At 39.0% G+C, this 25,064-nt stretch overlaps 1 protein-coding gene across 1 annotated transcript; it reads left to right on the top strand.

The window, feature by feature from the left end:
• Window positions 1-3,123: 3,123 nt before the first annotated feature.
• Window positions 3,124-24,503, top strand: LOC119874463 (UDP-glucuronosyltransferase 2B31-like). Its single transcript, XM_038556226.1, has 6 exons — window positions 3,124-3,995; window positions 9,257-9,405; window positions 17,248-17,379; window positions 19,289-19,376; window positions 20,226-20,445; window positions 23,830-24,503. The coding sequence occupies exons 1-6, from the start codon at window positions 3,224-3,226 to the stop codon at window positions 24,107-24,109; spliced, it is 1,641 nt and encodes a 546-aa protein (XP_038412154.1). The 5' UTR covers window positions 3,124-3,223; the 3' UTR covers window positions 24,110-24,503.
• The last annotated feature ends 561 nt before the right edge of the window (window positions 24,504-25,064 follow it).

The raw sequence follows: 25,064 nt of genomic DNA, 5'->3' as shown, positions 1-25,064 counted from the left end.
TCCCCTGGCTCCTGGCCTGGAGCAGTGACAGACGCTGAAGGGCAGCGGCTTCGCTCCACGAAGACATTCTTTGGCTTTTCTTTCTGCTTCAAGTGGTAGACGAAGTCCTACAGAAGTAAGCACTTAGAATGGGAATTGTTTTAGTTCTCCGGGAAGTGATCCTTCTAGTGAATATTTTGAATTAATGCCAAAGCGAGATAAGGGAACCGCGTCAACATTCTGTAGCTTCTCTCTAAACGGCTGATGGTTTTCCTTCAGGTTAGCTTCAGGGTCCACTGTGTGTTGTACACATGCAGCATTTTCTAAACTCTCCACTAGGTTTGGCTTGCTTTGCAAGTTTCCAGTCCAAGTCCCGACCTTCTGCCTCCCAGGGACCTGTTCTCCTAACACAATCTGTGGCTTTTATTTTGGCTTCCCTGTATGCTCAGAACCCCACATGCAATTTTGAGCTGAAGTGCAATTGTCACCACTCTTGTCTCCTTCCCAATCTCAGGTGAAAAACTGACTATGTCACCAATATTGCCTGTTATTGCCTCACGATAGATAAATACGCTTTAGCAAATTCAGAAATTTCCTTCTGCTAAAAGAGGGGGAGAAAGAATCTGAGAACACTATTTTTATGAAGTACAATGTAGTATGATGCTTTCCGATAAGATTTAAACACGCTATTTAACCCTGCAATTCCACATCTAGGAATCAGCCACCTAGAAATGCACACATACACATTTATGTACAGCATATTCCCTAAGTACCTAAATATATACCAAAAACACATTCGATGAGAGATGTAATGTATACAGTAATTACGGCAAAGATGTGGTGACAGGCATCATTTTTGCATGATCTCCATGTCACATTGCTACATGAACAAGTTCCAGGAAAAATATACAAGCACGATACTCTCTTTTGGAAATAAAATAAAATATATGTAAATTTCTATAAACACAAAACAGACAGGATTTCATATTATGGTAATTTAAACATTTACGTATGTCTTCATTTCTTGACATTTCACAACATGATTTTCATATGCCTACTATGTGGAATAATAAATTTGTTAACAAAATAAACATATTGATGCAAGATGTCAAGTTCCAACACTTTGATATTGTGCTATCGGTTCAGTAGTGTCGTTCAGAATATTTAATTGACCAAAATCTGATGGACCATCTTCTATTACAAATTTGGGCCCTTCTTCCTTCTTTCCTGTTTAAGAAATCTTTCCTCTAAAAAAACTAGTAATAAATATATGAGAGTATTTATTAAAAGTTTCAATACATGTGAAGATCTAAGTTCAACAATTCTTAACTGTTTTAAGAAGACCAACAATGAAGGGGCACTTGCCTGGCTCAATTGGTAGAGCATAACACTTGATCTCAGGGTCATGAGTTCAACCACCAATTGAGCATGGAGCCTCAAGAAGAAGAAGAAGAAGAAGAAGAAGAAGAAGAGGAGGAGGGGGAGGAGGAGGAGGAGGAGAAGGAGGGGTAGGAGAAGGAGGAGGAGAAAAAATGATGACAAATAGATGGAACACAGACACATGAAAATATGCTCAACGTCACTAATCACCAGGGTAATACACATCAAAACCACAAGGAGATATCATCTTACACATGTCAGAATGGCTAGAATCAAAAGGCAAGAAATACAAGTATTGGCAAAGATGGAGGAAAAGCAACCCTTGTCTACTGTTGGTGGTGCAGCCACTATAGAAAACAGTACGGAGGTTTCTCAAGAAACTAAAAATAGAAATACCATATGCTCCAGTAATTCCATGATTGGGTATTTACCCAAAGAAAACGAAACACTAATTCAAAAAGATATACACACCCTATGTTTACTGCAGCATTATTTGAAAGAGCAGCTGATGGAAATACCAAGGGTCCATCAATAGAGGAATGGATAAAGATGACGTACTATATGGAGACAATGCAATATTATTCCACCACAAACAAAGAATGATATCTTGCCATTGGTGATAACATGGAAAAACTGAGAGGTTGTTACACTAAGTAAAATATGTCAGAAGGAGAAAGACAAATGTCATATGATTTCACTTATATGTGGAATCTAAACAAAACAAATGAATAAACAGTGGAAATATTCACAAATATAGAGAAATGATAGCTTCTAGAAAAAACGGGGAGAGGGAAGGCCAAATGAGTGAAAGGGAATGGGAGATACAGGCTTCCAGGTATGAAATAAATGGAATAAATATCAGGAGAATAAAACATAAAACGCAGGGAACATAGTCAGTAATTGTAGTGACATTGTGTAGTGACAAATGGAATTTACGCCTGTGAGCACACCCTAGCGGATAGACTTCTGGAATCACTATGTTGTAACCGGAAACTAATTAACATTGTGTGTCACTGTACTTCAATAAAAAGTAATAAAAATGATTTTTATAAAGTTCTCACCAGAAAAAAAGATAAGTGAGTGAGGTGATGGATGAGAATGGTGTAATCTCGTCACAATATATAAAGCGAATCAAGTCATCATGTTGTACACCTGACCACTGCACAATGTTATATCAAGGATCTCTCAATAGAGTCAAAAAAATGTTTAAAATAAAATAGTATGCTAATTAAAATAACCAGTCACAAAAGACACTTCATTTATACGAAATGCTCAAGACAGGCAATATATATGACAAAAAAAGCAGACAAAATGCTGACTAAGGCTGGGAAATGCAGAAAATGAAGAGTTCCATTACAGAGTGAAGGTTTCCATTTGGGGTGATGAAAGTGCTCTAAAATTGATCACCGGAGCGGTTGCACAATTCTGTGAATATACTATGAACCCCTGAACTGTACACTTTAAATCTGGCACTTGTACGGTATGGAAGTACATGTCAACCAAATTTTTGGGAACAAAACAAAAACATCTCTCAGGTCATCATAACCAGAAAGATAATTTTCCTGTATAATAACTTTCATTCTTGTGTCAAGAGGACTGCAGTCACCTCGCAGCACCGTCCTCGACACTCTTCCAAAATATATTACGTAAGACACATGACTTGCACCTTGACTCTTAGCTAGATGATAGGACTAAAATCATCAAACAGACATTACACACATTTGCATACAAACAAAGTCGTCTACTTTGGCTTTTTCCACTTGCCATCCAAATGCTCGGACAGTTCATATAATGTATTTACTTTGAAAGGTAGGAGTTATAGTTTAACTTCCTGATTGATGCTCCTCGGATATAAGTGCAAGCAATGGCAGAAGAAGGCAGGGATTTCAGAAGAAGCAGCGCATCCCCCAGGATGTCTATGAAATGGATTTCAGTGCTTCTGCTGCTACAGCTGAGCTGTTACTTTAGCTCTGGGAGTTGCGGGAAGGTGCTGGTGTGGCCCACGGAATACAGCCACTGGATCAATGTAAAGACAATCCTGGATGAACTTGTCCAGAGGGGTCATGAAGTGACTGTTCTGACATCGTCAGCTTCCATTCTTGTTGATCCGAACAAATTATCTGCTATTAAATTTGAGATTTACTCTGCACATTTATCTAGAGGTGATTTTGAGGCTTTGTTCACTAAAATGCTCAAGATGTGGACATATGATATGCCAAAAGATTCATTTTGGGCGTATTTTTCAGTAATGCAAGAAATTCTTTGGGAATATTATGAGTGTGTTGAGAAGCTCTGTAAAGATGTAGTTTTGAACAAGAAACTCATGACAAAACTACAAGAATCAAAGTTCGATGTCATTCTTGCAGATGCTGTCGGACCCTGCGGTGAGCTGCTGGCTGAGCTCCTTAAAATACCTTTAGTGTACAGTCTCCGTTTCTCTCCAGGCTACGCATTTGAGAAACACCGTGGAGGACTTCCTCTCCCTCCATCCTACGTACCTGTTATTCTGTCAGAATTAACTGATCAAATGACATTCATGGAGAGAGTAAAAAATATGCTGTATGTGCTTTATTTTGACTTTTGGTTCCAAACAATAAATGAGAAGAGTTGGGATCAGTTTTACAGCGAAGTACTAGGTAAGTCATGCTTTTCATTAGTAACATGAAGTCCTAACTCTCCTAGTGCTGGGGAGGAGAGTTTGTAGAAGTACTAAGAGGGAGGAAATTTGTCTTTTAGAAGTAAAATGATGACATGAAAGTATAAAATGATCTCTCAATCTCACAAACACATGCAAAGACTTATATGACAGGGCCAGTTAGAATCCCACTGTCCATTATGGGTACATCACACTCTAGGGAGTCAATAACTGACATTAGAGCACTGAGGAATTCTTGAACCAATGACATATCCATTCCATGTGTTTGTTTGTAATAGCTTTTTTTTTTTAATATTTTTTATTTATTTATGGTAGTCACAGAGAGAAAGAGGCAGAGACACAGGCAGAGGGAGAAGCAGGCTCCATGCACCAGGAGCCCGACGTGGGATTCGATCCCGGGTCTCCAGAATCACGCCCTGGGCCAAAGGCAGGCGCCAAACCGCTGCGCCACCCAGGGATCCCTGTTTGTAATAGCTTTAAAAAGGGGTTTCTTTGGGTTGCTTTTTAATTTTTTTCTCGGTATTTTATCCTTCCTTGTTGTTTATCAAATACAGGGTGAAAATATTACTTATGCTTGCGTTACTTTTTAGAAGAATTTTAAGTCACAGCATTTTGAATCACGATTTCCTATATAACCCGCACCCCCTCCACAGGCGTAAGTTTCTCCATTATCAACATCCCCCATCAAAGTGGTACATTTGTTGCAACTCATGAACCTACACTGACACATTATTATCATCCAAAGTTCATAGTTTACGTAAGCGTTTACTCTCAGCTTGGTACATTTTATGAGTTTTAAAAATTTATAATGATATGCATCTACCACTATTAGAGTAGTTTCGCTGCTTTAAATTCTTCTCTACTATACTTATTTTCTATATATCCATTTTATTCTACTTTTTCCATCTTAAAAAAAACGGCATTAGAAATTTCACTATCTTGATGAAAGCAGACATGTCAACTGAGGAGTCATATATTTCTAGTACAACTGTCTATAGTATTGAGGATATTATTCCCACTTGTTTCTTCAGTTTCCTTAGTTAAGAATTAAAGTGTTGGGATGCCTGGTGGCTCAGCGGTTAAGCGTCTGCCTTTGGCTCAGGGTGTGATCCCGGGGTCCCGGGACAGAGTCCCACATCAGGCTCCCTGCATGGAGCCTGCTTCACCCTAAGCCTGTGACTCTGCCTCGCTCTCTGTCTCTCATGAATAAATAAATAAATCAAATCTTTTTTAAAAAAGAGAATTAAAGTGATTACATATTACCTGAAAGATTTTTTCATAATTTCCAAGAAAACCTCAGAGTTTTCTTGAAAAATTGAGGATCAAGGGAATAACTTGCTAAATTGTAGAAATTACACTGAGAACTCTAGGGAAAAGTGTTTCCGTTAGTTAATTGACAGGGGAGCTCAAATAATTGTTTACATTTGCATCTGTCACTTTCGCAGCATTTCAGAATAAACAAATGCATGTTTAATTTGACAGTGGCTTAGGTTTAATAATGTTTTATGACTGTGAATACCTCCTTCATAATTCCTTCACCCCAGCCAATTAGAAGGCTATGAGATACAATGGCTATGTTAGACTCAGGAATCTATAGTATGAAGTTTCTAATGATTACATATTCTTTCACCAGGGCTTATAAATCCTGTTTTAAAGGTCTAAATATTAATGAGGGGAGCACACACACGTTATCAAGTTCACATTAAAAAAAAAAAAAAACTGTTACTGCCCTAAAGACAAAATGTGCCACGATTAAGAGTGCACGTATTTATTTCCATACTTGTGGAAAATATTCCAGCTGTTACTTGCAAATATTGTTAATGCATAGATATTATTAAGCCCTTAATATTAACTAATTACAATAGTAAATACAAACCATACCCCCAAAAACTCACAGTTTTCTTGGAAAATCTCAGATCAAGGGAATAACTTGCTAAATTGTAGAAATTACACTGAGTACACGCGGAAAAGGTGTTTCCATTGGTTAATTGATGGGGGGGGGCTCAATTGTTTACATTTGCATCTGTTGCTTTTGCAGAATTCAAGAATAAATAAATGCATGGTTAATTTTCATAGTGGCTTAGGTTAACAAATTGGTTGTGAACGTATTACTGTGATGTGAGAATTGAGTCTCTTACACTTTGTCTTTCATATATACATATGATCAACATATATATATGCAAATGTATATATTTGCATCAATACATGTTTGTATCATATATGTGTTCTGCTAGCAAACTACAAATACTTTTAAGCCTTTTTGCTAACTAGTCAAAACTCTTTTCAGAAGGTTCCATAGTATATTAATATTCCATTACTCTCATTTTTTCTACCTGTTGCTTGTTATGAGATTTTTTTACTTTTTTATTTACTCTTATTTTTCTACCAAGTTTTACTTTTTAATTCCAGGATAGTTAACAGAGTGTTATAATACATTCAGGTGTACAATATAGTGATTCAACACTTCCATACATCACTCAGTGCTCATCACAATGAGTTCACTTCTTAATCCCCATCACCAGTGTTACCCATCCCCCACATTCACCTCCCCTCTGATAACCATCAGTCTATTCCCTACATTTAGGGTCTATTTCTTGGTTTCTCTCACTCTTTTTGTATTTTGCTTGTTTGGTTGGTTCATTAAATTCCACATACGAGTGAAATCATATGGTACTCGATTTTCTCTGACTTATTTTGATTAACATTATAGTATTCTCTAGCTCCATCTGCGTCACTGCAAACCTGAAGACTTCATCCTTTTTTTTTTTTTTTCTAAGATTTTTTTTTAATTTATTTGAGAGGGAGAGAGAAAATGAAGCAGACTCCATACTGATTGCAGAGCTCCACTCAGGGCAGGATCCCAGGACCACAAGTTCATGACCAGAGCCAAGACCAAGAGTTGGATGCCTAACCAACTGAGCCATCCAGACACCCCAAGATTTCATTCTTTTTATGGATTAGTAATATTCATTGTCTAAATATATCATTTCTTCTTTAGCCATTCTTCAGCTGATGGACACTTGGGCTGTTTCCATAATTTGGCTATTGTAGACAATGCTGCTGTAAACGACCAGGAGCATATGCCCTTTTGAATGAGTATTTTTATAATCTTTGGGTAAATACCTTGTAGTGTAATTCCTAGATCATAAGGTAGTTCACCTTTAACTTTTTGAGAAACCTCCACACTTGTTTTCGTGGCTTTAATTTGAGCCATTTTGCAAGATGTGAGGTGATACCTCATTGTGGTTTTGATTTGCATTTCCCTGATGATGAATGATGATGAACATCTTTGCAAGTGTCTGTTAGCCATCTGGATGTCTTCCTTGGAAAAATAACTATTCGGGGCAGCCTGGGTGGCTCAGTGCTTTAGCACCACCTTCAGCCCAGGCCTGATCCAGGAGATCAGGGATCGAGTCCCACATCAGGTTCCCTTCATGGAGCTTGCTTCTCCCTCTGCCTGTGACTCTGCCTCTCTCTCTCTCTCTCTCTCTCTCTCTCTCTCTCTCTTTCTCTCAGTGTCTCTTATGATTAGATTAATAAAATATTTTTTAAAAATGCATATTCATGTCTTCTGCCCATTTCTTAACTGCGTTATTTGTTTCCTGGGTGTGGGTGTTGAGTTTGAGAAGTTCTTTATAAATGTTGGATACCATCTCTTTACTGAAAATGTCATTTGCAAATACCTTCTCCCATTCTGTAGGTTGCCTTTTAGTTTTGTTGGTTATTTCCTTGGATGTACAGAAGATTTCTATCTTGATGAAGTCCCAATAGTTCATTTTTGTTTTTGTTTCCTTTGCTACCATCAACATGTCTAGTAAGAAACTGCTCTTGCCGAGGTCAAAGAGATCACTGCGTGTTTTCTTCCCAGGATTTTGATGGTTTCCTGTCTCACGCTTAGGTCTTTCATTCTACCTTGAATTTATTTTTGTGTATACTCTAAGAAAGTGGTCAAGGCAGCCCAGGTGGCTTAGCGGTTTAGCGCTGCCTTCACCCCAGGGCATGACTCTGGAGACCCTCCCAACTCAGACTCCCTGGGTGGAGACTGCTTCTCCCTCTGCCTGTGTCTCTGCCTCTCTCTGTGTCTCTCTCTCTCATGAATAAAAAAATAAAATAAAATAAAATAAAATACAGAATATTTAAAAAGAAGAAAAATAGTGGTCCAGTTTCATTCTTTTGCATGTTGCTGTCCAATTTTCCCGACAACAAGAAACTGTCATTTTCCCATTGGATATTCTTTCCTGCTTTGTCAAAGATTAATTGCCCATATAATTGTGTGTTCATTTCTGGGTTTTCTATGCTCTTCCATTGATCTATGTGTCTATTTTTGTGCCACGACCATACTGTTTTGATCACTATAGCTTTAGTATAACTTGAAGTCTTGAATTGTTATACCTCCAGTTTTTTTTTTTTTTTTTTTTTTTTTTTTTCTTTTTCAAGGTTGCATTGGTTATTTGGGAACTTTTGTAGTTCCAACAAGTCTTTGGATTGTTTGTTCCAGTTCTGTGAAAAATGCTGTTGGTATTTTGATAGGGATCGCATTAAATCTAAAGATTGCCTTGGGCAATATAAACAGTTCAATACTATTCTTCCAAGTTTTGTACATGGAATGCTTTTAATCCTCAATTTCTTTCATCAGTATTTTATAGTTTTCAGAGTACAGGTCTTTCACCTCTTTGGTTAAGTTTTATTATTTTTGGTGCAATGGCAAACAGGATTGTTTTCTTAATGTCTCTCTTCTGCTGCATTATTAGTACATAGAAATATAACAGATTTCTGTACACTGATTTGTATCCTGTGACTTTACTGAATTAGTTTATCAGTTCTAGGACTTTTCTGCTTAAGTCCTCAGGGTTTTCTATACAGAGTATCATGCCATCTGCAAATAGTGACAGTTTTATTTCTTCCTGACCAATTTGGATGGTTTTATTTCTTTTCATTGTCTCATTGCTGTAGCCAGGACTTCTAGTCCTATGTTGAATAAAAGTGGTAAGGGTGGACATCCTTGTCTTGTGCCTGACCTTAGAGGAGAAGCTCTCAGTTGTTTCCCATTGAGTATGATGTTCACTGTGGGTTTTCCATTTAAGCCTTTATTTTTGAGGTATGTTCCCTCGAAACCAATGTTGCTGAGGGTTTTTATCTCCTTATACATTGTCAAATGCCTTTTCTGCATATGTGGAAATGATCATATACCTTTTATCCTTTTTCTTATTGATGTGATCTGTTTGTTTTTTCCCCCTTCAGGAAGACCTACTACACTATATGAGTTAATGAGGAAAGCTGATATATGGCTCATTCGAACCTACTGGGATTTGGAATTTCCTCGCCCACTCCTACCACATTTTGACTTTGTTGGAGGCCTACACTGCAAACCTGCCAAACCCCTGCCTAAGGTAACTGATTCCTGTTTCTTTTGCTTTGTTTCCTCTGGGCCATTTCATCAGTATTGTAGCTTAAAAAGGTCATTCCTCAACAATATTCATGTGCCCCAACAATATCTGCAGGCAAATCTAATGTTTCCTTGCTATCATTCCAACTTTTACACAATTCCTCATTTGAGATCCGAAAGTTTGACGACTTAGAGCATTAACAGGTTTAATTAATCTATGAGAACATATGTTTTCCGCCACACACCAAGGCCAGACAAAGTCTCAGTAAACCTGAGCACAGAGAAAGCTACACTGTGTATATAATGAGGACCATAAATTCTGTATATTTAATAAAGACCAAATAATTTCTACCACTTATATCTGAAAAAATCTGTAGTATAAAATTGCAATAGTAAACTCTTAGCATATAAGGTAATAATCTTTGAAAAAAGCAATGATGTAATAAATTTTAAGTTGATATTGACCCTTCAAGACATAATTGATAAGCAAGCATCCCTTACTGAATTCCTTGATGGTCTCTTCATCATGCTGTATGTCTATCAGGAAAGAGCCCCTGTGATTACATCAGCCCTTGCCCGATTCCACAAAAGTTTAGGTAAATAACCTTACTCATATATAACTAGCTAATGAGTCTGTTAAACTCAGAAAAGGGTCTAATTACTCTGAAACTAAGATCTTATTCAATGGTTAACCTAATATCGATTTTGATTGCAAAATATTTGGGGGTATATGGTAACTCTCTCAAGGTCTAAATCCTGACGTAAAACTAGCAAAAGTTCTATTCAGTCTAACACAAGTGTCCACCAACAGATAAATCCATAAACAAAATGTATTTACACACAACGGAATATTTGGCCTAAAGTAGAAGAAAATTCTAACACGTACTCCAAGGTGGCAAATCTTCGGGATATTATGCAAAGTGAAAGTGGGCAATCATAAAAAGACAAATACTGTATGATTCCCCTGATATAAGGTATCCATATCACTCAAATTCACAGAAATAGAAAGTATAATGATGTTTGCTAATGATGGTCAAGGAGGGGGGATTCCTAGGTGGCTTAGCGGTTTAGCACCTACCTTTGGCCCAGTGATCCTGGAGTCCCGGGATTGAGTCCCATTGGGCTCCCTGCATGGAGCCTGCTTCTCCCTCTGCCTGTGTCTCTGCCTCTCTCTCTCTCTCTGTGTCTGCCATGAATAAAAAAATAAAATCTTAAAAAAATAAATATAAAAAATAATACAGATGTTCAAGGAGGGAATGGGTAATTGTTATATAATGGGTATTGAGATCCAGTTTAGCAAGATGAAAAAGTTCTGGTGATTAGTTGACCAACAGTATAAAATATACACACTATTGGACTGCATACTCAGGTATACTTAAAATGATAATTTTTATGTGTAGTTTATCACAATAAGGATAAATACAGGCATTACTCTAATAATTCTTGATAATAATTCTTGATAATACTCTAATAATTCTTGATAATATCTTGTATCTATCTTTAGCTGTTTGTACAAAAATTTTTAAAGATTTATTTATTGGAGGCAGGGCAAGAAGGTGGAAGAGTAGGGTCCCCAGGTCACCTGTCCCCACCGACTTACCTAGGTAACTTTCAAATCATCCTGAAAACCTACAAATTCGGCCTGAGATTTAAAGAGAGAATAGCTGGAATGCTACATTGAGAAGAGTTTGTGCTTCTATCAAGGTAGGAAGATGGAAAAAAAATAAAGAAATATAAAGCATCCAAGGGGGAGGGGCCCCGCGAGGAGCCGGGCTGAGGCCCTGGCGAGAGCTCCCAGGACAAGAGAGCCCGGGCCCAGAGAAGCAGGAGCTGCACCAACCTTCCCTGAGGGAACTGCGCTGGCAGGGAGCTCGGGAAGGCTCCCAGGGGCACTAACAGCACCTGCACCCCGGGGAGAGCATGCAACACCCCGCGGCCGAGCTCCCTAAAGGGCTGGAGTGCGCCCAGCGGGGGCCCAGAAGCAGCTCAGGCGGTGGTTCCATGCAGAGGGGGCTGCGCGGGCCACAGGAGCTTGATTCCTGCGGTGCAGGCCCTGCAGCCCAGGACGTCCAGGGGGCACAGCCCAGGATCCTGCACTCCCCCCGGGACAGGCAGAGGCCGGGAGGGCACAGGACAGCCAGGACGCTCCTGCCCCCGGGTGGCCCCGAGCTGTACAGATTGGCGTCCCCTGCCCCCCGGAGCATCCAGGTCCCTGCGTACTAGGAGCTGCGGTAGTTACTGCAATAGTTACTCCAGAGCTGGAGAGCTGGATGCTGCCACTGTTGTTGTTTCTCCTGGTGTCAACTTGTACCTGGGACGCAGCAGGGCTGACAGGGAGCAGGGGCCTCACAGGATAAACAGCTCCCACTGAGCCGTGCACCTGTCAGGGGGTGGGGCAGCTCCCGCAGGTGCACACACCTGAGAATCAGCACAGCAGGCCCGTCCCCAAGAAGACCAGCTGGAAGGACAGGGGAAGACCATGTTCTCGACCAAGCAGTGCTGGAAAGTTCCAGGGGAATCTGCAACTTACAGTATATAGAATCAGAGGATACTACTCCTTGTTTTTTGTTTCTTGTTTGTCCCCCCCCCCATTTTTCTCTTTTTCTTCTTTTTCCAGTACAACTTGTTTTAGCCACTCTGCACTGAGCAAAATGATTAGAAGGAAGAACTCACCACAAAAGAAAGAAACAGAAACAATACTCTGCCACAGTGTTTCGGAATTTGGTTTATAATTCTATGTCACCCAATTCAGAAGCACAATTATAAAGCTACTAGTGGCTCTGGAAGAAATCAAAAGGATTCAAGAGACTTCATGACTGCAGAATTTAGATCTAATCAGGCTGACATTAAAAATCAACTAAATGAGATGCAATCCAAACTGGAGGTCCTAATGATGAGGGTTAATGAGGTGGAAGAAAGAATAAGTGACACAGAGGACAACTTGATGGCAAGGAAGGAAGCTGAGGAAAAAAGAGAAAAACAATTAAAATATCATGAGGATAGGCTAAGGGAAATAAATGACAGCCTCAGAAAGAAAAATCTACATTTAATTGGGATTCCAGAGGGCGCCTAAAGGGCCAGAGGGACAGAAAGTGTATTTCAACAAATCATAGCTGAAAACTTCCCTAACTTGGGAAGGGAAACAGGCATTCAGATCCAGGAGATTGAGAGATTCCCCCCCCTAAAATCAATAAAAACCTCTCAACCCCCAACATTTAATAATGAAACTTGCCATTCCAAACATAAAGAGAAGATCCTTAAAGAAGCAAGAGACAAGAGATCCCTAATGTTTATGGGGAGAAATATTAGGTTAACCACAGCAACCTGGCAGGCCAGAAAGGGCTGGCAGGATATATCCAGGGTCCTAAATGAGAAGAACATGCAACCAAGAATACTTTATCCAGCAAGGCTCTCATTCAGAATAGAAGGAGAGATAAAGAGCTTCCAAGATAGGCAGAAACTGAAAGAATATGGGACCACCAAAAGAGCTCTGCAAGAAATATTAAGGGGGACTCTGTAAAAGAAAAAGGAAGCCCCAGGAAACAATGCACAAAAACAGGGACTGAATAGGTATCATGATGACACTAGGTTCATATCTTTCAATAGTAACTCTGAACATGAATGGGGCACAGGGTTTCAGACTGAATAAAAAAGCAAGACCCATCTATTTGCTGTCTAAAAGAGACTCATTTTAGACAGAAGGACACCTACAGTCTGAAAATAAAAGGTTGGAGAACCATTTACCATTCAAATGGTCCCCCAAAGAAAGCAGGGGTAGCCATCCTCATATCAGATAAATTAAAGTTTATCCCAAAGACTATAGTAAGAGATGAAGAGGGACACTATATCATACTTAAAGGATCTATCCAAGAAGAGGACCTAACAATCATGAATATTTATGCCATGAATGCGGGAGCTGCCAAGTATATCAATCAATTAATAACCAAAGTTAAGACATAGTTAGATAATAATACACTTATACCTGGAGACGTGAACACAGCGCTTTCTACAATTGAGAGATCTTCTAAGCAAACATCCCCAAAGAAACAAGAGCTTTAAATGATACACTGGACCAGATGGATTTCACAGATATCTACAGAACTTTACATCCAAACTCAACTGAATACACATTCTTCTCAGGTGCACATGGAACTTTCTCCAGAATAGACCACATACTGGGTCACAAATCAGGTCTTAACTGATACCAAAAGATTGGGATTATCCCCTGCATATTCTCAGACCACTTGGAAACTTAAACTGATCACAAGAAGTTTGGAAGGATTTCAAACACGTGGAGGTTAAGGACCATCCTGCTAAAAGATGAAAAGGTCAACCAGGAAATTAGAGAAAAATTAAAAAGATTCATGGAAACTAATGAGAATGAAGATACAACCATACAAAATCTTTGGAATACAGCAAAAGCAGTCCTCAGGGGGAAATACATCGCAATACAAGCATCCATCCAAAAACTGGAATGAACTCAAATACAAAAGCTATCCTTGCACCTAAAGGAGCTGGGAGAAGGAACAGCAAATAGATCCTACACCCAGCAGAAGAAGAGAGTTAATAAAGATTCGAGCAGAACTCAACAAAATCGAGACCAGAACTGTGGATTAACCAAACCAGGAGTTGGTTCTTTGAAAGAATTAATGAGATAGATAAATCATTAGCCAGCCTTATTAAAAAGAAGAGAGAGAAGACTCAAATTAATAAAATCATGAATGAGAAAGGAGAGACACCACCACTACCAAGGAAATACAAACGATTTAAAAAACTTATTATGAACAGCTTTATGCCAATAAATTAGGCAATCTAGAAGAAATGGACACATTTCTGGAAAACCACAAACTACCAAAACTGGAACAGGAAGAAATAGAAAACCTAAACAGGCCAATAACCAGGGAGGAAATTGAAGCAGTCATCAAAAGCCTCCCAAGACATAAAAGTCCAAGGCCAGATGGCTTCCCAGGGGAATTCCATTAAACGTTTAAAGAAGAAACCATACCTATTCTCCTAAAGCTGTTTGGAAAGGTAGAAAGAGATGGAGTACTTCCAAACTCATTCTATGAGGCCGTCATCATCTTAATTCCAAAACCAGACAAAGACCCTACCAAAAAGAAAAATTATAGACCAATATTCCTGGTGAACACGGATGCAAAAACTCTCAACAAGCCAATAGGATCCAACAGTACATTAGGAATATTATTCACCATGACCAAGTGGGATTTATCCCTGGGATGCAAGGCTGGATCAACACTCATAAAGCAATCAATGTGATTGATCATTTCAACCAGGGAAAAAACAAGAACCATATGATCCTCTCAAAAGATGCAGAGAAAGCATTTGACAAAATACAGCATCCATTCCTGATCAAAAGTCTTCAGAGTGTAGGGATAGAGGGAACATTCCTCCGCATCTTAAAAGCCATCTAAAAAGCCCACAGCAAATATCATTCTCAATGGGGAAACACTGGGAGCCTTTCCCCTAAGATCAGGAACACGACAGGGATGTCCACTCTCACCACTGTTATTCAACATAGCACTGGAAGTCCTAGCCTCAGCAATCAGACAACAAAAAGAAATAAAAAGCATTCACATTGGCAAAGAAGAAGTCAAACTCTCCCTCTTCACAGATGACATGATACTGTACGCAGAAAACCCAAGACTCCACCCCAAGATTGCTAGAACTCATACAGCAATTCGGCAGTGTGGCAGGATACAAAATCAATGCCCAGAAATCAGTGTCATTTCTATACACAACAAGGAGACTGGAGAAAGAGAAATTAAGGAGTCAATGTCATTTACAATTGCACCTAAAAACATAAGATACTTAGGAATAAACCTAACCAAAGAGGTAAAGGATTGATACCCTAAAAACTACAGAACACTTCTGAAAGAAATTGAGGAAGACACAAAGAGATGGAAAAATATTCCATGCTCATGGATTGGCAGAATTAATATTGTGAAAATGTCAATATTACCCAGGGTAATTTACACGTTTAATGCAATCCCTATCAAAATACCATGGGCTTTCTTCAGAGAGTTGGAACAAATCATCTTAAGATTTGTGTGGAATCAGCAAAGACCCCGAATAGCCAGGGGAATATTAAAAAAGAAAACCATAGCTGGGGGCATCACAATGCCAGATTTCAGGTTGTACTACAAAGCTGTGGTCATCAAGACAGTGTGGTACTGGCACAAAAACAGACACAGAGATCAATGGAACAGAACAGAGAACCCAGAAGTGGACCCTGAACTTTATGGTCAACTAATATTCGATAAAGGAGGAAAGACTATCCACTGGAAGAAAGACAGTCTCTTCAATAGATGGTGCTGGGACAATTGGACATCCACATGCAGGAGAATGAAACTAGACCACTCTCTTGCACCAGACACAAAGATAAACTCAAAATGGATGAAAGATCTAAATGTGAGACAAGATTCCATCAAAATCCTAGAGGAGAACACAGGCAACATCCTTTTTGAACTTGGCCACAGCAACGTCTTGCAAGATACATTCATGAAGGCAAGAGAAGCAAAAGCAAAAATATGAACTATTGGGACTTCATCAAGATAAGAAGCTTCTGCACAGTAATAGACACAGTCAACAAAACTAAAAGACAACCTACAGAATGGGAGAGGCTATTTGCAAATGACGTATCAGATAAAGGGCTAGTTTCCAAGATCTACAAAGAACTTATTAAACTCAACAGCAAAGAAACAAACAATCCAATCATGAAATGGGCAAAAGACATGAAGAGAAATCTCACAGAGGAAGACATAGACATGGCCAACACGCACATGAGAAAAATACTCCGCATCACTTGCCATCAGGGAAATACAAATCAAAACCACAATAAGATACCACCTCACACCAGTGAGAATGGGGAAAATTAACAAGGCAGGAAACAACAAATGTTGGAGAGGATGTGGAGAAAGGGGAACCCTCTTGCACTGTTGGTAGGAATGTGAACTGGTGCAGCCACTCTGGAAAACAATGTCGAGGTTCCTCAGAGTTAAAAATAAATCTACCCTATAACCCAGCACTGCTGGGGATTTACCCCAAAGATACAGATGCAATGAAACGCCGGGACACCTGCACCCCGATGTTTCTAGCAGCAATGTCCACAATAGCTAAACTGTGGAAGGATCCTCGGTGTCCATCGAAAGATGAATGGATAAAGAAGCTGTGGTTTATGTATACAATGGAATATTCCTCAACCATTAGAACGACAAATACCCACCATTTGCTTCAACGTGGATGGAACTGGAGGGTATTATGCTGAGTGAAATACGTCAATCAGAGAAGGACAAAGATTATATGGTCTCATTCATTTGAGAAATATAAAAATTAGTGAAAGGGAATAAAGGGAAAGGAGAGAAAATGAGTGGAAATATCAGTGAGGGTGACAAAACGTGAAAGACATCTAACTGGGAGAGAACAAGGGGTAGTGGAAAGGGAGGTGGGTGGGGTGTTGGGGTGACTGGGTGATGGGCACTGAGTGGGGCATTGGCGGAAAGAGCACTGGGTGTTATGGTATATGTTGGCAAATTGACTCCAATAAAAAATTTTTTTAAAGATATACTTATTAATTTATATGAGAGAGAGAGAGAGACTGCACATGGGGTGGGGAGCAGAAGGAGAGAGAGAACACCCAGGAAAGTCCCCACTGGGCACAGAGCTAGACCCAGGGCTCAATCTCACAATCCCGCAATCATAACCTGAGCCCAAATCAAGAGTCGGATGCTGAAACGACTGAGCCTCCCACGCAACCTCATAGAAATTCATTCAGTGGTGTTTGCTATGCTGTTTCTCCTTTTTGATGGAGTTAACTTTTTCTTCACAGGAAATGGAAGAGTTTGTCCAGAGCTCTGGAGAAAACGGTATTGTGGTGTTTTCTCTAGGGTCAATGGTCAATAACATGCCAGAGGAAAGAGCCAATGTGATCGCATCAGCCCTTGCCCAGATTCCACAAAAGGTTAGATAGAGTATCTTAATTGTATACAACTACTTAATGAGGCTGTTAAACTCTGTAAAGGGCCGGATTACCCTTTCCTTCATGACATGAACATCATTATGATAGCTCCAATTTACCTCAAACATGAGGAAAATATAAATGGCAGATGCTAAAGTACTACAGAAGCTGTTTTGACAATAACTTTGGCATTAACATTGAGATTGGAAAGAAATATATTTAGGACGTGCAGAGTAAAGCTTGGTATTGTAATGTGTCCTGGGCAGGTATAGCAATGACCAAATTCTGTCTGTCATTCTTTCCTTTTCCTTACAAGATCTGCATTCCTTTCAAGATTTCCAAGGGCACTGCCTACCTCATAGCTGTTCTCAGAAAGGAGTTAAATTTCAACAGTTATGTTAAAGAGGAACTGATAAAAGTCTGAAAAGCACCCTGCAGTTTACCCTTACCAGATAATCCAGGTTTCTCTTCCTTCCCCTAAATTTTGAGATAAGCCTCCTCAGTGTGCTGTTCAGAAAAACAATCACCAAACTATGTCTAGGCTTTCCTCCAGCCAAGATGACTTAGAGAAAGAGAAAAATTGACATGACTGATGGAATGGGCCCTATTACGAGTGAAAGAGTAAGATCAATGAAAAGGGAGAAGATGGGTCCACTCCTCAAGGTGACCAAGTGCTTATTAATATCTGGTTCCAAAGGACTCTAACTTATCAGAATAATAACTGCTCCCGATTAAGGAAGGAAAAAGAAACATATTAAGGAGTCAACCGGAAAGAAAGCCTAGCATGGGAAAGTTTCATATGCCTCTTTCTACATAAACTACAGTAGTAAATTCTTTTCCAATACATAGAATGCACCTGGCATATTTGGGTATTTGTGAACTACTTTTCGGTCACTGTAATAGTTTCTCCTTATGCTAATTTTTGCTTACCATCGCAAGTTACTTTAACATGCATATAGCAAATATATGCTACCCAGTGTAAACTATAATCCAGTTATGAGGATTGCTGGGAAATTCTAAAATCAGAATCTATTTAGTACTGGCAATGGAAATTGCTTGGGCATAGATTTCATATCAATCAATGCTGTCAGTGCTTTGTAGTGCATCACTGAAATGTCAAAAACCAGTTCAATAAAACTTAGCACCACTACACTTTGGAGTTTTTTTGACACGTACACTGTTATTTCTGAAGTGCCAATAGGCTTTTCTTCCCACATGTAAAGAACTGCCAAACCAAGAAATACTAATAATATTCTGCATTCATGTAAAAAAATTACCTTTTTCTTGGAAGTAGTGCCTAATCATTAGTAATGTGAAAGAAGTTAAACGTACTAAGGAGAAATTATTGATATTAATGAATTACTATAAGCAGAATTACTTGTTTCCAAAGCAGCAGATTACACATTTAGCTTTTTTGGGTATCAAAACATGTAAAACTCAAATAAAAGGACTTATGGAACAAGTGGCTATGAACAAGTGGATATAAGGGAACGTCCTTCTGTATCACTTAAAAAGATGTAAATAGGTTGGTATTACATTGGAAGATGAAAGCAATGATAACAGACAAAGGTGTGGATCTTAGTAATTTCCTACTCGTTTGCACTAGAATTATAGTAACTGCCTAAAAATTTCTTAAATGCTTCTTTTGTCCTTGATAATCTCATCTGTCTAATACTCATGAGTGAAATATTATGATTACATTCATATTTACTTGAATATAAAAATAAGTAACAAAATGGGGGTATTCTTACTATATTAGTGTCTTAGTAGTCTCATTTTTAATATCTTTTGTCCTTGTTATTTATCAGTCAATGAAAGGAGTCTAACTAGATCATCTCTTAATTTCTTTAAAATGTTCACAAGCTATAACTTCAAAGTTCAACTCATGAGATAAGGTATTTTTCTTTCTAAGGTTCTATGGAGATTTGATGGCAAGAAACCAGACACCTTAGGGCCAAATACTCGGCTGTATAAGTGGCTTCCCCAGAATGACCTTCTTGGTAAGAATCTGGAAAATATTGAACTGAAAGGAACTCTAAACAAAATGATAACAGTTCACCAAAAAGCAATCTGACTGAGCATTTACTACTCAAAAACTCAAAACTAAAACTTAACTTTCTTATATTTGTTTTGCAGACCTAGAGGGAAAAAGATAAGCTACAACAGTTGGCATGTTGTTATACACAGTCCCATTCCTTAGGGCCAGAATCAAAGTACCTGTATTTCAGCTGTAATTACTGCTCCCACATAATTTGTTACTAACTACCTAGAACATCGCTCTGTCTCCGAATTTTCCCACCTTATTCCTATCCTTTCTCCTTCTGCATGGGTATTCAGTGCCAATGAAAAATAATAGCCTCTCTTTTATTACCAGTGACCCTACATTTTCTCTAGAAAAATACCATAATCTTTTCCATGAAGTCACAACACATTTCATGATAAAGTGCTATCTTTCCTTCCCCTGATTTGAGCCACCAGCATCACACTTCCTGCTGCCTTGACACCCTACATGTGAAACTCAGTGACTTTACTGTGCCTTTAAGAGAATATGTTCTAACATGCCACCTGCCTTTCTTTTTTTTGCACCCTTTCCCTTTTTTTGGTGATAACCAGAATGTTATCGTTCAATTTGTCTGTCCAGCAATCTTGTATTCATTTTTCAAGTTACAAGCACCACACCAATCTTCATTTACCTCTCCAGCACATTTATGTGCTTCTTGCGCTGAGAGCCAAAAGACATTTGAATGCTGTTTCATGTTTATATAATAACATATGTCTTATGTTGCCCAATTCTCATTTGATTTCTAAGACTTACAGTTAATAATGTGCTGAGATTCATCCAATCCTAGGTCATCCGAAAACCAAAGCCTTTATAACCCATGGTGGAACCAACGGCATCTATGAGGCGATCTACCACGGGATCCCCATGGTGGGCATTCCCTTGTTTGCCGATCAAGCTGATAACATTGTTCACATGAAAGCTAAGGGAGCAGCTATCAGACTGGACTTGAGCACAATGTCTAGTGCAGACTTGCTCGATGCATTGAGGACGGTCATTAATGACCCTTCGTGAGTATTACTTTTTTTTCAATAGATGGAATTTATCGATAGATTCTTCAGTCAACGGTGGCTGTGAGTTTCCTCCCGTTCTTAAGAAGCTAATTTGGAAAGAAGCCAAGTGATAGAACGGATCTTAAATCTACTTTTATTTTCAACCAGACATTTATTTCACAGTTGCATTTAAATCCCTTTGACTTAATGGGCAACCAATTACTGCAACAATTTTCTACATACACAAATGCAAACTATTATAGAGTAACTGTAAGAACATTTCAAAGTTCCTATGATAGAAACCATAGAATGAAAGAATGAAGAACTTGAAGTCATGTAAAGTGACTCAATTCAGTACCAAAATTTCCAAAGCTATAAATCTCTTTTTCCTTAAACATTGATTTTGGTCCTCATTGTTAATATATTTTATAATATGTAATTTGTGTACCATAAAACTAAAAGTATAAAACTCAAATATGTGTAGTGTATTATGGAATTATGAAACCATCACCATAATCTAAGTTTGGGACATTTTCATTAGCCCAAGAAGAAATCACATACGACTGACTTAGAAGTCTTTGCCCATTTCTCTTGCCTCAAGTAAACATTAATCTACTTCTGTCTCTACAAATTGCTGTATTCTGGGTGTTTCATACAAGTGGAATCATACCACTTATGGGCTTTGCATGTGGCTTCTTTCATTTGGCATGTTTTTGAGTTTCATTCGTGTGGTAGTTTTGTATTGCTGAATGATAAATATCCTATGGTATGGATATGCTACAATCTATCCATGTATCAGTTCGTGAACATTTGGGTTATTTCCACATTTAGGTATTATAAATATTGCTACACATTTATTGTGTGAACAAAATTTTTCACTTCTTTTGGGTAGACATCTAGGAGTAGAATTTTGGGTAGACTTCTAAGCCACAGATTATCTCTATGAGGAGCTGCCAAATTGATGTCCAAATAAGTTGCACTATTTTACATTTCCACCAGCTAAGTATGGGAGATTCAAGTTCTCCACATCACTTTCAACACTTGCTATCATCTTTTTTATTACAGCCATCCTAGTGGGTCTCTCCTTGTGGTCTTCATTTTCATTTCTCTTACAGCCAAAGTTACTAAACATCTTTTCATGTACTTATTGTCATTCACATATCAGAAATACTGAAAAATGTATTATGGGGAGAAAATGGTAGAGTAATTGCATAATAAAAATACCTTAAAACAAGAGAGAAAGGTAAAGAAATATAAGGCAGGTTGGCCAAATAGAAAACAAAACAGACTAAGACAGTAGATGAAAATATAAATATGCCAAGACATTAAATCTAAACAGACTAAATAATTTAAAGACAAAGATTGTCAGAACACATTTTTTAAACTATATGCCAGTTATAAGACATCTTCAAATAGAAATGCGCAAAAGATTGTAAGTACGAGAAGGTAGGAAATGATCTATTCTAGCAGTAACCGCAGAAAGATGTTGGACCCATGCTAATATCAGACACACTAGTCCAGAATCACCAACAAAAATAAAGAGAAGTATTTCATAATGATGAATAGATTGATCTTTCAAAACAGTACAAATTACCAATTAGTGGCGCCTACTACAAAAAAACATCAAAATGCAGTAGAAGGGGGCCAAAGAACAAACATTCAAATTTACAGTCATAATATTGAATTTTTAGACATCTTTCTCAGAAACATAGAAAAATAAGATCAAAACAAGGGAAAAACGATAACAAGATAATGGAAGGGAGAAATACCTAAGTGTCTTGAAGGACACAATTTAAAAATGCAACCCATTGAATATATATATATGTATATATCAACAGAGAATACCCATTTTTCAAGAATGGAATAGATACTGGAATTAACCGTACGTGGGCCATAAACCAAAAGGAATTTTGAAAAATATAAATCATCAAGAGCACACTGTTCAGCTCTACTGGGATTCACTTAGAATCATCAAAAAGAAAGACAACTGAAACCTCTCTACATTTTGGAAATTCAGCAATATACTTCTACATAACTCAGCCAATAAAGAAATCCTACTCATAAATACACCTCTTCTCCGCAATTCCACTTCTACATATATACAAACACATGTACAAACATGTAAACCAAAAGATACAAGATTTTTATGGCAGCATTGGTAGTAATGGCCAAACGATTAGTAACACAACTGGCTATTGACCGTTAAATGATGAAATAACCTGCGGTATTGCCAAACAATGGAATACCATACAGTGCGAGAAGTAACCAACAACTCTTACACAAAAGACAAAAGGAAATGAGTGCTCACTTCATATTCTAACACATAAATAATAAAAACTAATGTATGATGACTGAAAGGATCAGGGCAGACGGGGTGCTTCTGGGTAGCTTGTGACACCCCATACCAACATCTTAGTAGTAGGTACATTATTACATCCACTTCACAATAATATTCTAGCTGATTTTGAATGTATGGGTATTCCGTGAAGACTATGTGCATATTTCTTATGTAATACGCCTAAAGGTCATTTTGGAAAATAAATCATGTTTTCAAGTTCTGGGTTGCAAATAGCAAAACACATACACACAGACACAAACAGAACAAATGTGTGAAGGTGCTAGGATAGTGTGGCCCAGAAAAGTCTCTCTGAGACGGGACACAAAGCTGGGTCATCCATCCAGAGGTAGAAGCAGCCTTGGGGTGTGGCAGGGAAGTGTCCAGCAGGGACCGAGGAACCGGAAAGTGCAAAGGTGCTGGCTGAGGTGGGATACGTCTGGCAACTTCAGTGACCTGCAAGCGAGCCTGCGGCAGAGTGTACGTGGGACAAAGGGACAGGAAACGAAGTTGCCGGGTGTCTGTATTTGCAAGATCCTAGAGTCCAACATCCATACTTGAATTTTACTGTAGGTAGTGAGAAGCCAGTTGGAAATTTTTAGTAGGGAAGTGTCACAATCTGATGTCTGTTTTCAAAAATCAGAATGGCTACATGATGGAAAATAAAGAGTAGAGGATAGAAGAATGGAAGGACGAGCCCCGGTGAGACGGCATTTTACTCACCATGACGCAGTTCCCTCTCCTGCTTCAGGAGGATCATTCTCCAAGTGCGTTTCCACCATCTCTTTTATAGCTGATACAAGGGCTCCTATCCTTTTCTCTGTTACAAAAGATCAAACTACCCTAACTTCCATTTCTACTTTTCAAAACATTTGGCACTCAGAAAATTCCAATTTAAAAGCAAAAAATCCTATGAGGACCCAAATAAAAAACACACGACTTCTGTAACTCTATGGCACCTGTTTTGAATCATTTGTATGGCACTTTTCAAAGACCTCTCATGGGAATTCTTTGGTTTGGCAAATTAACTTCCTTTCAATGTCGGCATCTTTACGTCTCTCCCTTAGGTACAAAGAGAATGCTGTGAAGTTATCAGGAATTCACCACGATCAGCCTATAAAGCCCTTGGACCGGGCAGTCTTTTGGATCGAGTATGTCATGCGCCACCAAGGAGCCAAGCACCTGCGGCCAGCCTCCCATGACCTCACCTGGTTCCAGTACCACTCCTTGGATGTGATTGGGTTTCTGCTGGCCTGTGTGGCAACTGCTATATTTGTCACCACACAATGTTGTCTGTTTTGTTGTCGGAAGGTCGCAAAAACTGGGAAGAAGATAAAAAAGGAGTAGTCGTATCTGAGGCCTCCAGCTGGTCTGCCTCCTAGACGGGCTCCTCCGGTTTCTGCCAGCAAGGAGTTATGATGCAAAGTTCCCCTCCCTGTGAAGAAACAACTCCTCAACTTAGCTTCTGAGATCAACATCTGCTCTCAAGGGATTTATTGCCTGTTTAAGAGTCAGAAATATGTCATGCCAACAGAAAAACTGGCAAATTAAAATTAAATTTAAATAAAACTCTACGGGAATTTATAGAAACTTATTATTCTAAGTGGAAAGTCATCCCCCTCCAAAACTTACTGAGCTTACCTGTGTTTCCAACATTGGGCATGAATATAAGAACATTAAGTAGGCTATTCACAATATCACTGTTACTGTGCAAATAAATACTCAGAATATTTTAACTTCATTTTGGTGCAAAATTTGTCGTTTTGTCCTTTGCTAGAGAAACTACAGATAGTTAAAGTTGTATAAAATGACTTACCCATCCATTTTGTTTTGGATGACCACTAATTCTCCTGGGCTTTTATGGTGTACCCAGCCTGAGCATCACTCCTTACCCTAGGACATGGCAAGTTGATGGCCTTCGACCACCTTGTCAGTATCCTGTGCAATGTCGGTGAATTTAGAAATATAGCAGCTGTTTCCTATTATAAAACTGAGCTATTGGGCACCTCAGTCCATTAAGCTACTCACTCTCGGTTTGAGCAGAGGTCATGGTCTCAGAGTTGTGGGATCAAGCCCAGCACGCCTCTGGCAGGCCTGCCACAGCTTCCTCTTCCCCGATCCCCTCCCACCGGGATGGTGACCAGCCTGCAGATGGATGTCGGGTGCTGGGGTCCCCTGGGGTCCTCAGCCTCTGCAGACTCTCCGAGTGCCGGGGACCCCAGGGCCTGGGCCTCTCTCCAGGGAGCAGCCGGGCAACCCTGTGGCCCTGGGAGCCTCCCCTGGCTCCTGGCCTGGAGCAGTG

The sequence above is a fragment of the Canis lupus genome, chromosome 13 (assembly GCF_011100685.1).
Source record: "Canis lupus familiaris isolate Mischka breed German Shepherd chromosome 13, alternate assembly UU_Cfam_GSD_1.0, whole genome shotgun sequence".
Classification (NCBI taxonomy): domain Eukaryota; kingdom Metazoa; phylum Chordata; class Mammalia; order Carnivora; family Canidae; genus Canis; species Canis lupus.
Note: the sequence above shows the minus strand (reverse complement) of the source record. Positions and strands in the feature narration are given on the sequence as shown.